We start from the raw sequence: 16,771 nt of genomic DNA, 5'->3' as shown, positions 1-16,771 counted from the left end.
CATCCTCTTTCATACACCTTCACCTTATTCCACTTTCTTTCACTCATATAGACACATATGCATACACCCATTACACTATCCAAGAAACATTATATATCAACCTCTCATATGTAAAATCTCCCAAGGTTAGCTAAGCAAGTTAATCGAATGCAATTCAAATTAGGTCATCACTAAACATTTCGTGGTAGAGAAGAATGTAAAGTGGACCACAACACATCTTATTCAGGACCCAAATGATTATTAAACACATTATACAAAATTCCATAATCATCAGAGCAACAAAGTAGAGTGTAAACACCTGAGGTTGGCCAAACTTAGAGTAAACACCATCAAACTTGAAAATCAGGCTTTCGAAGCCCAAGAACATGTGCCAACTGAATAAAATGAAGTTAAGGACATTATCATCCTAACTAAAAAAATGTAATGCTAGAAACTGTAACACGAAGAAATTCAAAGCATGCATTTCACATGGAACACTGTCAAACATCGTCAACCATACTAGTAAACACAACATCCTCAACATAGAAATATGGAGATCCAAATCCAAGTAATAAAATCTCTAAACATATCTTAATAACATGTCTAAACTGCAAGAGTAGATATGCAACATAGAAGATATGTAGAGAAAATTACCCATCATAACTGCACAAAAAACTCAAAAATACTTACACCAAGTAGTCACTAATGATAACCAAAGCATGTTGACATAAATAAAAACACATAAGTAGCTCATTTTGATTAGCCTTACAACACTTGTTCTATGCAAACCATTGTTGGTTACAGTTGATGCTAGGTTAGTTGTCTTGTGTTGTGCAAACTACTGTTGGTTATAGTTGGTGACAAACAAGTGAGCTGTTATTATGTTGTCATGCAAGTATACGAAGGTTTCTCTATTTTGTACTGTTGATCAAGAGTGTCAAAAATTGGTGTTACTGTTGAGTTTGTTCAGTGCCTTAGTTGAATTTTGTTATCAGAAATGTATCATATCAATGTGTGTTGATTGGTGTTTCTATTGAGTTGGATTGGTATCTTAGTTGAGGCTATCATTGATGTTATGGTAACTTATATAAAGTTGGAAATAGATGTTTAGCGGTAAATTTGGTTTGGCTTTAAGTTTTCATATGTTGTCACATTATCTAATGAAGATGTGCTTACATGAGGAGTTTCCAAAAGATCAGTGTAGCAAAAGTTTCAATATGTAGGAAAGAGTTTTTAATGTCTTAGTGGAAGAATGTTTTGATCTAGATTGTGAAGAGTATGGTATGTAGACTTGGATATAATTTTAATGTTATGTGAATTGTGTACTATCAAGTTTGTAGGTCCTCTAGTTGCTCAGATGATATGAGATTGGTTGTTGCTATTCTCTAACAGTGAGAGTGTCTGTCAGACTAGTTCAAAATCTACTTGGTGGCTTTTGGATATGCAAACTCAAGTGTTGCATTTTGGAGGACATGATTAGTTGGTTCATGCAGTGTTCCAGCTCATATCTCTAGTGTTTTTTTTAATTCTACATGAGTTATGTTGGTATGTGCTTGGTATGATCAGTTGTATTGGGTCTCAATGTACCCGAATAGATTATCTTGTCTGGAATATGTTTTTTGGTCTGGATATGCCTTGGAGGTTATGTTGGAATATTTTTTCGGGTCTCACCATGGTGTGTGGAGATCTGCATTAGGTAATTTGTATTGCAAATGTTTTTTAGGCCAATTGGTTGCTGATTTTTATTGTTTATCTACACATTTCATTTTGAACAAGCTTTGGAATATGTGTTAGGGTATGTGACTTATTGTTATCAACTTAGAGTGATGCATGATGTTGTTTTTGGCTCCCCTCTTTATCTTAGAGTGGACCACATTAGATATTATTACTTCAAATGGCTTAGCTTATGTGATTTTATTACTCTATTTTGGGCCAAATCAATTGAGAGTTTTAATTAATATCTTTGTATATAAGGACGAGTAAATGTATGTGTTGAGATGTACATATGTATGGAATGTGTTCAAATTTATGTGAATTGGATGTGAATGATATGCAAATAGATTTGATTGAAAAGGTGTGTGACACTCAATTAACAAGAGCCTTGACAATATTTGGTAACAGTGTTTGCAGTTATTTGTATTTACCATTACATTGGACAATTTACATGGTGATTCAAGATCAATTTCATGATCAGGGGATCCTATTCATTTTTTATTCAGCTATTCCTATAAGAAGACAATGAGTCTCTCTTGGCAGCTCTTTGTATCTTGCCCTGAAGTAGTGTGTTTCAGTTCTGCAAGTCCTTTGTATCTTGCCATAGAAGATTGTGTGCCTTAGCTTGCAAGTCTAGAGAAGTGAGCTCTTTGGCATGTGGCCTAATCATTTTAATAATTTGTATCTATATTATGAGTGTCATTCTCACCATGGTTTTTCTCTTCTCAAGTTTTCTATGAAATTTGGTGTTCATGAGTTTATTATGTTTTGTACTCTCATGATTTCATTAAAGTAATATGTTAGCAATGGTTTGAAGTTTAATAGATAAAAAAGAAAGTTGTGTTAGAGATGTAGGTTGATTCACCCCCCTCTCAATCTTGTTGTGTGTTCAGCATTTAAATTTTGATTCATGTGAGCAAGTTGGAAGGCTGAGATTAAAAGAGGAAAAAGATAAGTGAATTAATTAAATAAATAAAATTATTTATTTAATTTAGGAAAGGGATGAGATTAAATAAATAATAAATATTTATTTAAAATAGAAAGAAAAGGCTTAGTGAATTAATTAAGATATTTATTTAATTAATAAAATATATTAGGATAAAATAATTTAATAAATAATAAATATTTAGGGTATGTGCAGGATCATGAGGAGCCAAAAAGTGGCGATATTCTGACTAAAGTCCTGATTGAAAAATATCTATAACTTTTAAACTGTATCACATTTTTTGAATCTAAAACATGCGTCACATTCTCTGATTCATATAGTATAGGATTAAAAAAATGAGTTTCATAAAGTTTTGACCAAGTTATGGTGGTCAGACATACGAGATTTTATATTTTTTTAAAATTGTAGTTAAAAATCACAATTAATTATTTATTTAAAAAAAATACAAAAAAATTGTATCACATCCAGACATGCGTCTTCTACTTATATATAAAATATTATAAAAAACTATTATGGTTTAATTGTGGTTGGTCAGAGAAACACTTGGTTCTCAACTTTCTCCTGAAATTTTAGTACTACTGCATTGAAATTTCAATTTTTTGTCAAATAGATTTTTTATTTTTTTCATAAAACAACTAGTAGCTTAGAAACTAAATTCAATTTGCTATAGATTCTATTCTTACATATTTCTGAAATAATGTTGGTAACTTATTCAAATTTTTACCTCAAGTTGTCTAACTCCGTTTTTCTTATTTTTATTGCCACTTAAGAGCCTACTTGGCCTACCATGATCCTGCTCATACCCTTTATTTAATTTAAAAGAATAATTTTAGGTGTCTGCAATATCCATTATCACACATCTATTTGACACTAAGAAAATTATGTTTGAGTCCCTCAACAAACAACACATTTTTTGTAGTTGTCTTTCCATTATCAAAATTGATTGTGTCTTTTCCAACAATGGTTATAGTGTCATTTGATCCAAACCTCACTACTCCTTTACTAGTACCTTTCAGTGAAAGAAACTTAGTCTTCTCTCCTATCATATGATTAGTGAAGCCACTATCCAGACACCAAATGCTCTTCTCAATTTGAGCATGAAATGCTGCCTAGACAAGAAGAAAATTCTCTACTTTCTATTATTATTTCTTTATCTTCCATCCCTTCTTAGATTCTCTCTTCTTATATGCATCATAATCATCATTCTCTTTTTTTATTAAGGGACAACCTTCTATTATCCTATTTTGGAGAATTAATGCTACTTCTGTATAATTTTTCTATAATTCATTTATAATATACCATGTTAAAATCAACAAGAGGTGCAAACAAATTTCTACTTGTAAAAGCATTTCTTCTCATGTTGAATCTACAATCTATAGCCCTATGACCATAAGTTGATTACAAGAAAAATAGTAACAAGGAAAGGAATAATTAAACTTGGTTGGTTGTCTAGGAGGACACTATGTAAATATTCTCTTACAATTGGTAATCTTTATGAATCCATCCTCATTTTTTTGTCATCTATCTCCTTATCTCATTTGCAATTGTCTTATCCTTCTTTATGTTTTTTCTATTTATCTCCAATCTTTAGGGGCATATTCACTTTTTACATTTCTTGAAAAAATTATAGCCCTACTTTGAGTCACATTTCCCTTCTTTCTTTGCTATATCAACACAAGAACTATGCTTGGTCTAGTATACTTAAACTTATTCTTCTTATGTTCCCCTTATTTTTCAATTGTAAGCTCTATACTATCTACCTCATTCATTGTTAAGGGGTCTAATGAAAAACCACCTAATCAAATAGCTAATAAAAATACACAATATTTTCACATAATACATATTTTAAATTCTTAAAATGATATTAAATTTATTTCTTAAATATAATTAGAACATGAGCTTCATAATTTTTTATACATTTAAACATAAAATTTACAACATAGATCTAGAAAACTCTAAACAATGCTTCCTAATCTACCTAGTCTTTATTTGAATTTATTCAACCAAAATTTATAAATAATATATTTATAATAAGATGATGCCAAGAAAAAATGTGATATATAATCTTCAATGCTTTTTATAAGATTAATCTAGGTCCTTATCTAATGGTTTCAACTTGAATTTTCCTTGGAAATTGGAAATGGGTACATCTCCTTGAAATTTATAAAATGACTATCTTTGCATGTATGTCATGAAGATATTGACCTTACAAATTTATATGGTCTTTCATATGAACCTTGTAGGACCAAGAATTACATAACTAAGCTTTTGGGGTATGAATTAAACACTTTGGCATGCTATCCAACCATAAAACTATTTAATAATAAAAGCATGGCATGATTTCTAATAAGTCACCAAATACACATGGACATGTTCATGATGTGTATTATATGCTAAGTTCAAATCTTTATGATAGTTGGACACATCTCTATTTCTAGTGACTTTCACTAGATTATAATTTCAATCAAGAAAATGTAATTACAATGAACATAAATGATAGAAACATATGAAAACACCAACATGAGATGAAAAACATAAAAACACACTATTAGCTGATATAATATTGCTCTTTGAATTTGGATGCTACTACATTATTTCTACTACCAAAATGGCATGTAGGCAACAAAGATATATTGATGTTTCTACTACATAATATGGAACCTTAAGTATAGTATTATTCATCTTACCATAATCAATTATTTTTGGCATAATTGTATCCTTTCTCTTGAATTAAAAAAAAAATCTTTCATATATATACCTTTATTTAGAAATTCAATAGTGTTGAGAACCTTTTATTTCATTACATAAATAGAAAAAAATATTTTGACTTCTTTAATAATAATCAATCTCCTATTACATATGAACAAGAAAAAATACACACAATAAAAGGATGCCTAATGCCTATAATAATGTAGTATCTATTGATGATGATATAAACCTAATAGACCTAATTTTAATAATGTGATTTTACTTAGTTTCTTTTTTCTTTTTTCCTAGATTTTTATTACTAATGTCTTATAATTTTCCTTTTAGAAATAAGATACTAGATGACTAATTTAAGCAAATTAATGCATGAATTGACAAGTAATGATTAGTAAATTATAATTGCTAGCTCAAGAGGGTGGGAAAAAAGGTTTAAATTAAGAGTACATGGTCGCAAATTTGGTTATATAAAAAAAAGTATAACAACTCTCATAGTCTAATTCTAAGAATGGAAAATCTCAAAGAGGAGATATAGGCTTTCCTTTTAAGGTGATATATATTTGTGTGTGAGAATGATAGGTTGAAACCTAGGACTATCTTATTCTCAAAATAAGATAAATAAAACACCAATATAATACATATATTTCAAATAGTGTATATTTTAAAAAATAACCTCTTAAATTTTTATAGAAATCCAAGGAAACATACTATTCTAAATTTCATATCAGTGATTAAATTTTAGAATACGTGACAACATTTTTTCCTTATACCATTAAAAAAAAAAAAATCAATGATAACTTTTTTATTAATATAATTTTTTTATTGTGATTGAACAACTAGATGTTTTTTAAATCAATATGTAACTTTTAAACAAAGATATTGAAATGAGGCGAGTGTAGAAAATTAAAATTATCCTCCATTAAAATTGGAGAAATTAGGGTTCAAATATTTATATAATATTATGATATATATGTGTATCTTAAATAATTAAAATTTTCTAATGTGAGATAAGAAAATTATATTAAATATAGATAAATTAAACACTTCAAAAATATATCATAAAAATACAAATGTTAAAAAAACTTGAATAACACATAAATATTATAAAATCTTTAATAACAAAAAAAATATAAAAATTACAAAATAATAAGATTAAAAGATAGAAACACATTTCTTCATTAAAAATCCTTATAAACAAAGATGTTACATTTCATAGTTTTCAACTTATCTCTCTATATCTCTTAAAACATTTAAGATGACTTAATATTGAACCACCACCAAAAGAAAAATAAAATAAAATAATAACTAATATAATAAATTTTAAAAATAATTTATTTTCTTGGTTATTCATTTGAATTATTTTGTTAAGAGGAAAAATAGATTTTGGAAGGACTTGAAACCTTGAACAATAGATTTTAAAGAGATTCAAACACTCAATTTTTGTAAGAAACCGAAACCCACAAACAAAACACTGTTACAAAATGAAGCAAGACAACTGGCCATAGTCAACATGTGTTGCTGAAATTTTAAAATTGTAGACTCATACCAACTATAATAATGATATAGATAGTATGTTAATTTTATTCGAGCTAATTTAAAACTAACAATTATGCGGTTATGAAAAAGAAATCGAATTGTTGGAATTTGCAGAGAAGTTAATAAGTTAATTCCTTCTAGGGTATGGGAAGGTTTGCAGCAATAGTTATGTGATTTTGTTAAGTAAAATTTTATGATGATAATTATTTCAGGTTTTTTGATACTTTATTTTTTGGCAGGAAGGTTTTTGGCTCATGGGATTTGGCACAGGGCTTTGGAGTCTACATTTGAAAATGAGTTGTGTTGTGGCCGCATTTTGTATGTGGTTTTGGGCGGGGTGTATAAACTGATCCATTAGATACTATAGATTTATTTTATGAATTGTGATGGTAGGTTTTCTTCCCAAGATTCTTTCCTCCCGTATTATCTTTGAATCTTGTGTAAGAAATAAAAAATATTAATAAAAAAGTTTAGTGAAATAATCCACTTTTATTGAAAAAAAAAATCATTAAATTTTTTAAATTATTCTTAATATTATACCATTACTTGCAATAAGATATTAAATAATATAATACATATTTTAAATATATATTCTTTCATTAATTGTTTGATTTATATTCTCAAATGAGAAGTATTAATAGATGAGTTTCATCTCTCAGTCAAATTACTAATAATGTAGAGTATGATTTCTTTTTACTTTAATAAATAAAATATGCATAATTAAAACCAAATAATGTAGATATTAAGTTAATGCCAACCATTAAAGAATAGAAGGTGTATGAAAGAAAGAAAAAAAATCTTCTTAATGCAAAACTTAAACTCTAATAACCACATTTTAAGGATATTTATATAAACAGAGTATTATAAAAGAGATATTTTGAGATAATTAGTTTTTGGTGGATTTAGGTAAAGGAGTTTCTAAATTATTGATATTAATGTCTAATTGAATATCACAAGGGGAGTTTATGTAAGTAGAGGTTATAATTGGGCTGTTAGAATTTTGATTAGTAGGTCTCACAAAATATTAATTCATGTGTGTTGTATTATAATTTAATTTTGATTTTAAAATTTTATAATTTGATTTTTTAAATGATGCATATGATTTATTATATTTTTATTATACATAAAATAATTATTATATTTTTTTATTTAAAGAAATTATAAAAATATAAAAAATAATTTAAAAATGTTTTTTGATCTAAATAATTCTCATTAAAAATATAGATTGTTAGATATTCTAAATTTGAAATATAATAATTTTTATCTAACATCTTTTTAAAATTATAATAATAAAAATTAGAATTTTTTGTTTGTGTTGAAGTTAGTGTCTAAAAAAAATATTTTATATCAAAAGATAACATGTTTACCTTTTCAAAGTATTATTATAAATCTTATTATTATTTATCTATTAAATATAGATAAATGAAACATTTATAAAATCTAGAAACAACTAAATCTAAGAATGAAAATGTTAAAACAATCAATAACATATAATATTATATAATTCTTAATAACAACAAATAATAAGTACAAAACAATAAAATAAAAAGATAAAGACATTTCTTCTCTAAACTTTCTTATAAACAAACATTTTGTACTTATCTCACTCTCTCTTAAATCATCTAACATACCCTCAATAATAAACCACCACCATTACTACCAACAATAACAATAAATTAAATAATGTAATAAATGTTTACAATACTTTATTTACTTTCACCACTTGTGTGAATTATCTAATAGTCTCACACAGGTGCATTACTCCAAATTTTAAAGCTTAAGCTAGGAATATTTTTCAATGAGACCATTTTTTTTTAAGTATAAAGAGACTAGGTGCATCTTTTGATCAAATTGATAACAATGTAGTGTGTGATTTTTTTTTAATTTTAATTAAAAATTATATATATAATCAAAATAAAGAATAATCATACATTATTTCATAATATTATGGAAAATTCATATCAATTATAATAATAATATAAAAATAAGTTAAAGTCAATCATTAAAACATCTAAATTATAGTTTAATATTAAATCATTATTACCATAATCAACAATAATGAAAAATAAATAATATAATAAATATTAAAACATATATTTTTCTCGTTTACCACTTGTTTGAATGATTTTTTTACATATTCCCAATCATACTATTACCTAATAGTCCCATGCACATGCATTGCTCAAAATTTGAAATCACTTTTGATTCACAATTAAAATAAAAAACAATCATAATGCAAGATTACTTTTGATTCTAATAGAAAACTATACACAATTAAAATCAGAAACCAACATAATACACGATTACATTTGATTCAAATAACAAAACATACACAATCAAAATTAAAAACACAATCAAATATACAATTACTTTTGATTCAAATAGAAAAAACAATTACTTTTAATTCTAATTCTAGTAAAAAAACATACATAAATAAAACTAAAAACTCAAGCATTATTTACTAAATTATAGAAAAATTTATAAGAAAGAAAGTGAGTGTATGACACTGCCTGATATATAATTTAACCAGTTAATTGATTGCAATCAGAAAATATAGGAAAAAATTGTAGAAAATTCAAGCCAACTATAATATGAATGATAATGTAGACAGTAAGTCAATGACAGCCATAAAAAAAACAGAAGAAAAGTCTTCGTGATGCAAAACTTAAACATCTAACCAGCATTTAGTTGGGCATTTATATAAGCAGAGTTTGTTTGTTGTAAATTTTATGCTTTATTATTATGAGTTTGGATTGAAGAGTGGGGCGGATCAGGGAGAAAACGATTGAAGATCACGTGGAGTACATTGAAGGCCTCCTGTTGTTGGCCTGCGATATTGCAGAGTTTTTTGTACAGTACGAACTGTAGTCAACGTGTGCACACGAATCTCACCCATAATGTGTGGTGCACATTGTTTTGCAGAAAAACTCACGACACGATCCTACCACTGGGCGTTGGGCCTCGCTCCACCACAATTCAAAATCTATTCATTCATTCATTCGCATATTCACATTCACAATCACATTCACAATCACATTCAATTAATTATGCTCTCCACAAAACAGTACGACTGTACAGAGTACGCGCCTGTTAATCCAACTTCCTTTGGTAGATATGTCTGTTAAATCACAGGAAAAAGAATCATTTGTACTGCGACGTCAATAACCGCTCGTGATTGCCTGGGAAAGGCAAGTCAATTTTTCATCTGTTATCGACGTTGCATACGTCTTTAAAGATTCCCTGTTCTTAATGGATGGATGGGGATATATGCAAACTGCACTAAATGGATAAACCGATAAAGAAATATAAATGGTGTGAAGAGATAAAGGAAGGAATTCAAGATCGATGGTGCGGAGTCGCTCCATGAATGTGGGAACGCATTGGGACCATCGATGCGGGATTTACTGGTGCTTGAGTTTGTGTCGTGATGGGCGCAACGGCCGCCTCTAAAATGTCTGTTTGTGTGCAGGACAGTTGAACAGAAAGGCGGTTTCACAGATGTGTGACGATTGAACAAAGGCAAGTGAAACTTTCAACTGAAGAAAGGCCGGGATATGCGAAAATGGGCTATTTTTAGCTTGTGTCTGAAGGATAAGGCACGTTTGTTTCTAGTGGACGTACAAGTTGAGCTTTCACAATAATTTAATTTCAACCTGTGTCATGTTATGCTGCTAGCCGGTAACTGTAGTGGCAGAAAACCGTATGAGATGGGGAGAAAGGGAAAACAATTAGGTCAAGTTCATCACAGTTGTATAACGAAATAGAAAATGGAAGTGCACGTTCTTGGTGTAGGCAGAAAGGCACAGAAATATACTGTATTCTGAACATATGATGCCACCAAGCCTGCACTTGGTATAATAATTAAAGATTGAAGAGATAAAACGCTTTGTTAATGGGTGTACCATAGAATTGTTTAATTGCCTGCCATCTTACTTTGATTTATAAATTATTTGAAACATATGCCTGTAATGTATCTGACCGCATCTGCAGCAACTTGGTCAGCTTGCACATGTGCCGTGCCAATTCACAGTGGCATATAAATATATATGGTTTTAAAGAATGAGTGCAGAAAGTGTCTCTTTTGATAAAACAAAGTCTTGAAAAGTGACATGTTGCTTGATCGCTAGAGAAAAACTTTATCCATTATTGACAAGTCCCAGATTTGTAGTCGGATTCAGAAAAAACCCAAAAGATAACAATTAGAACCATACAAACAATCACATTTGGCGTATGTCAGGGGCCACAAATTAAAATAATTGGAAGATTCTTTGAAAGAATTAGCACTTGCCCGGATAAGGTAAATACTGTAGCTCACAGCTGGACTTGAATGATTATTATTTGAGGTCTAGCTGTGAAGATCATGGAAGCTATGCCGTTCAGTAATAGATATTGCAGCACCTCCTAAATTTGAGTACCAAACACCTATCACTACACCTATATTCTCGACTATAAACCTTCACAAATCCTTTTATTCAACAAATAATAATTTATGAAAAGGATTCAACAGAGAGAGGGGAGGAGGGGGAAGGAAGAAAAAGAAAAAGAAAAAGAGAAAGAGAAGCCCTAGGAGACCAGAAAACACCATAGGGTGTGTGCTTGAGAATTTGGACAGCAATCTGAACATTCCCATTTTGTAGATCTGCTGAACAAATGAATGAATGCGATCATCATGAACACCAACCACCAACCTGGTCTTGGATCCCCACAAGTGACTATTGATACATATGGTACACATTAACACCGTAAACTATATTTGAAGGTGGGTTAAAACTTTTATTCTGTGTTGGAGGATGTAGACATGTTGAACTCTGGAGGATCTGCACCTAACTTGTGAACCATGGCCATAAAGGAAGCCGAAGAAGTATCCCTTGGGGTTGAGGAATTTGTTCTCTCATGGTGGTATGTTACAGCATGAGCTTCTGAGCCAGGAGGAGGTGGCATTATTGGTAACATATCTGCAGAACCTGCAGCAGCATGATCACCATGACCTTTATCTTCTCTGCTACTCTCACATGCCTGCCGCTGCTGCTGCTGCAGATTTTGTTCAATCAGATTGTGATTGTGATGATCCTCCTGCATCATTTTGTTCTGCTGATCCTGACCACCACCGCCGCCACCACCACCTTCACGACCGAACAAATCCTGCTCCATAATCATCTTATTCTGCTTGCCGGGATTCCCAAGAGTTTTCTTCCTATACAAAGCATCCAGCTGGTGAAAATAAGGACAAGTCTTGGCATTTTCAGGCCTCTTCTTGTTGCTCTCCTTGGCCTTTCTGAAATACTTGTTGATGTTTTCCCACTTCTCCTTACATCTCTTGGCATTACGGTTGTATCCTAGGCATGCCATGCCTGAAGAGATTTCTTCCCACAAAGGCCCCTTGGGCCCGGCCTCATGAAATTTGTGTTCCAGTCCACTTCTCAGCTTGATCAATGCAAGGACTTCTGGCTTGGGCCATCTTTTGCTGTTGGGATCAAATATTGCCAATTCCTTGCATTCTTGATTATGGGGCTCTTGATCAGAGATTTGATGATTCTGTGGCGGTGGCGGCGGCGGAGGAGGAGGAATACTGATAATATTCTGCTGATGTTGTATGGGACTGGGCAATTGTGGAATCTGCAATGTCTGGCCTGTGACTTTCTGTAGAAATGCAACCATTGCTGCATCTCTAGAAGCAGTGAGAGATCTTTCCTGGGATTTTAGTTCCTGTTCTCTGCTCAATCTAGCCATCTCCTGCCTCTTCCAGGCTTCCTCTCTTATCATCCTGTCTTGCTCCCTCTTTTCAATGGCTTCCAAGAACTTCTGCTGCATAGCTTCCTGCTTTTCAATCACCTGTTTCATGAGATTTTCAAAGAAAGCCATCATAGAACTTCTTTTTCTCTTCCTGGTGTTTTGGTCATTGGTCTGCTCCGACTCTTCTGGGTCGTCATACTCTTCTTCCTCAGAAGATGAGCCTGAAGAGAAATTGAAAGCAGCTGCAGCGGCACTGAAATCCATGGAACCGCCAGTAGCAGGCCGGTGCTGTACTACAGATGTTGGATTAGTTATAACCATCGGTGTCATCGTCGCCTTTAAAGCAACTGTACTGGCAGTATTCATAATTTCTCTTGTACTTATTGGGGCAGCTGCAGGCAGACTGCCGGTAGCAGAAACTCCTACTCCTCCACCAATTGCCACTGTGACTTTATTGTTATTGTTGTTGAGATTCCCATCATTGCCTGCAATGCCTCCGTGATTGCTGCTGTTGGTATTACCATACAGGGCTTCAAGCTGGCTGAAAAACTTGTAGCTCTTACCATCCTGTCTCCCAGCCCGCCCTTCCTTAGTCCGTTTGTAATACTTGTGAACATTTTCAAATTTTTCTTTGCATTTCTTGGCGTTCCTGTAATACCCCAGCTCTGCAAGCCTCCTGATAGACAATATGCACAACATCAGGCCCCCGCTGCAGAAATAAACATTATTGGATCTAATATACCAAACAATCAGCTCTTGCTAAACCTAATTTATTTTTCATTTGCAAGGAAATTTTACAAGGAAAATGCCCATCCAACAGACCATAATGATCAAAATATGTTATGCCTACTTCGATTTGGGTGAGAAACTTTAAACTGTGAGCAATATCTGACTATCATAAAGAAGAAACCAATACCTGCAATGTTAATAAAAGTAGCTCTATCTAACTGAATTTCACACTGGAACAATCATGAATAATAATAATCATCATAGAAATGAATGAATCTACACCTGAAAAAAAAGGCTGTAAGAATTAGCGGGACCCCTATAATCAAAAAGTATGATTCAATGTGCCTACAAGTTCTGAACAGATTTGCTTTCAATCGAGGAAGTCACTTGATACATAAATTATACTATATATGACTGGTAATTGGGATTTGCAACAACTCGGACGATTGCAGTTTTTTCTTAAACTAGGAAAAACATTCTACCAGACCAACAACAATTTATATTATATAACAGCTCCCTCTAAACGAGGTTTTGCATTGAGAAAATAAAATTGAGGGCCTTATGTAATCTGGGCACTGTAAAAAAAGGAATTTTACTCGAGATCTGAAGCAAAGATGCCATCCTGAGGCCTCTTGTTAAAAAATTAATCCTAAAAATTCCTTCGGATCAGGCCTCTCTGGTGGATCCATGGAAACCCATGGCATATATATCCCGGTATTCAATGCTTCACAATAATTTTACCTGCGTAGAAACCGCTAGATCTTCGTTGTGCCAGTTGGGATCATAGATGTTTCAGTTGGGATTGTCACGATGAAGGGCTAAAACAATGGATTGGATAGCACCGTATGCCTGCCGTTATTGCAAAGCAGACGAAGCGGTCGGTCCGAGCATCATCCTCCTCTCCATAAATGCTAGACGAAGGACAAGGCATGGATATAAAGCCATGGGTATCTATATATCATCGAATCTCCTATCACATTGGCTTCCAAATCCTCTCTTCCTCACGCTTCGCCCGTGAAGCCTTCAATACCCATCTCCAGATAGCCTAATCCTTCCACAGGTCAAGGAATCACATGAAAAATGCAAAACAAAAAAAAACTCCACGTTTCAGAATTGCTCCGTTTTCTCATACCAAAACCAAACCTGGGACAAAACAAATCCAAATAGCTTCACACAGTCCTATTAATCCGCTCCACCAAACCAGACGAGAATTGACGCCATCTTGGTCTTAAAACCTATAAAAAATTCCATTTGGGTGTCTAACTCTACACCAAACCGTCTTAGCATCTATAGTAGCCATATAATTTTACTTGTTTAGAAAGTAAAGGGCGGGTCTTTGTATTTGTAATGCCTACAATTCAATTCATAGTATCATACTGCCCCCAGCTAGCATTTCTTCTATTGGGTACCTGAACCTCTACTCCAATCTGTATTGAGTTGCTGTAGATGCTGTAATGATCATTAAAAAACAAGGAGAAAAGAAACACAAAGGATGCTATTTATTTATTTAATTTTGTATGGAATTCTTAAATGGCCATAGAAACAGTAACAGAGAACTGATTCTCCATGCTTTTTAATCAATAATCTAACTTTCTCACTACCAAGCAGCACCAAAGCCTTCAATGCTATATTATAAAGGAGGGGTACCTACTTAAAAAACAAAATTCCGATTACCTTGAAACGTCTTCCCAGAGGGGCCCTTTAAGGCTGGCATCTTTGAAATTGGCATCCATTTCAGATCGAATTTTAAGCAGCGCCAGGGTTTCCTGCCTCGGCCACCGATTTCCCACCGACCCTCTTTCACAGTCCAGCACGTCCTCCTCCCCACCTCCACCTCCTCCTCCTCCTGCTCCAATCTGCTGCTGCTGCTGCTGCTGTTCATTTGTATTGGCCGGAACAAGCTGCTTATTAATATTAAAGCTATCTGTATTGCTGCTGCTGCTATTATTGGTGGTATTGTTCAGCTGCTTTGATGGAGGGGCCTCCTGTGAATCAGATTCTAACCTGATCTTCTGCACATTAACCATTTGGCTGTCCTGCTGCATAGAAAACATGTGACTGTGAGCTTGAGCTGCAGAAGCTGCAGAAGCCACTGAAACGACTGCAGGGACCCGCCCAACAAACTGAGGGACCTCTCCATACTGTCCACTAGTTTGCATTCTTCTCCTATTCCTTCCCCCTTAGGGCTACACAATTAAAACAATCTTAACCTGCAACAATTTATCTTGAAACTGCACATATAGTGAACAAGGAAGAAGAAGAATACAGTCTACAAGATGTAAGGATCATTGCCAATAACCGGATTCACAACAACAACAAAACCAAATTTTTCTTTTTCAATTCTCAATCAAAATGCCTAGAACCTAAGCCCCCGGAGTGTGGATTTTGGACTGGATAGATTTTGGTCACACGAAGGTCCTACAGACAAATTAGGACTAGAAAGGCTGTCAAGCCCATCAAGATATTGTTGTTTCTACATCAATCCCCAGCAATTTACAGCGTCCAATTTCTTTCTCCATTGTAAATCCACAGGCCAAGATAGAGAGAGAGAGAAAGAGAACAAACAAACCAACGACGTTTTTTCTTTCTCTCTGAGCTGGAGATTTGGGACAAATTTTGGAGTGTTTTTGGGAAAGGCTTTGTTCACAAGAACGGAGTGAGTGAGTGATTATTATGGGTATGATTAGGCAGGAGGAGAGGGCGTAAGTAAGTTACCAGAAGGGAAGGGAGGGATGAGGCATGTGAAGCGGAAAAACATGGGGTATAAAGGATGGATGAAGGAGCTTCGGTTGACAGGTGGCAGTTAGACAGAGAGTCAAGGTGGATAGAAATTTCGTCTAAACCGCGCGGGCAATAAGCGTGTGTGCGCGGGCTTTGATGCCACCGCCGCACCGGGACCGGGTACCGGAATAAATACCGGCGGGCAACGACCTGCCGTATTCATACATGCCAGCTGTCGGTGGGACCCACCCTTGCCAGAGCTCCAACGTGTACGGGCCCCACGGACTCCCGTAGACAAGGGGGGCTTATGGCCCTCTCCCTTCACCGGGTGACTTTTTTTAAATGAATCAACAGTGACGGTTGGGGGCCGTGACGTCAGCACGGAGGGCGGCGTGTGGGGCCCGGTCGTGCTAGGGAACTAAAGCCAGCGCTTTCTTTCTGCCTTTTGTTTTCTTTTTTTTTCTTTTTCCCCGCTCTCGCATTTTGGTCCGTTTTAATAATTGGGGTGGAGGATGTATTTTAAACACTAAATGCAGTGCGAGCCCATGTGGGCAACCGTTTCGTCCCTTGCTATTAAGGCTGCAGTTGGCCATGACAGCACCTTCTAAACCCCCTTCTCCAACCTCCTTTTCCTCTTATTATATTCCCACCATTAATGTTTTTTACCCCCATCAATGGGGTCCTGGTGCTTGCTCAGCATCTTCATGTGCA

General features: G+C 33.5%; 1 protein-coding gene across 1 annotated transcript; it reads right to left on the bottom strand.

Moving 5' to 3' along the window:
* Nucleotides 1–11,050: 11,050 nt before the first annotated feature.
* On the bottom strand, nucleotides 11,051–16,089 carry LOC131035278 (trihelix transcription factor GTL1). The gene is made up of 2 exons (XM_057966952.2): nucleotides 15,014–16,089; nucleotides 11,051–13,286 (listed from the first exon to the last, which is right to left on the bottom strand). Exons 1-2 carry the CDS (start codon nucleotides 15,496–15,498, stop codon nucleotides 11,651–11,653), a joined length of 2,121 nt encoding a protein of 706 aa, XP_057822935.1. The 5' UTR covers nucleotides 15,499–16,089; the 3' UTR covers nucleotides 11,051–11,650.
* Nucleotides 16,090–16,771: the final 682 nt, after the last annotated feature.

This window comes from Cryptomeria japonica, chromosome 9, assembly GCF_030272615.1.
Source record: "Cryptomeria japonica chromosome 9, Sugi_1.0, whole genome shotgun sequence".
NCBI lineage: Eukaryota > Viridiplantae > Streptophyta > Pinopsida > Cupressales > Cupressaceae > Cryptomeria > Cryptomeria japonica.
This window is presented reverse-complemented; position numbering and strand designations above follow the sequence as displayed.

What these genes read in the sequence shown, in the direction of transcription:
- LOC131035278 (XM_057966952.2), bottom strand. Translation starts at nt 15,498, where the DNA reads ATGCAAACTAGTGGACAGTATGGAGAGGTCCCTCAGTTTGTTGGGCGG. An exon ending in CTCTGGGAAGACGTTTCAAG is followed by an intron (nt 13,287 to 15,013) that starts GTAATCGGAATT and finishes ATTGTCTATCAG; the next exon opens with GAGGCTTGCAGAGCTGGGGT.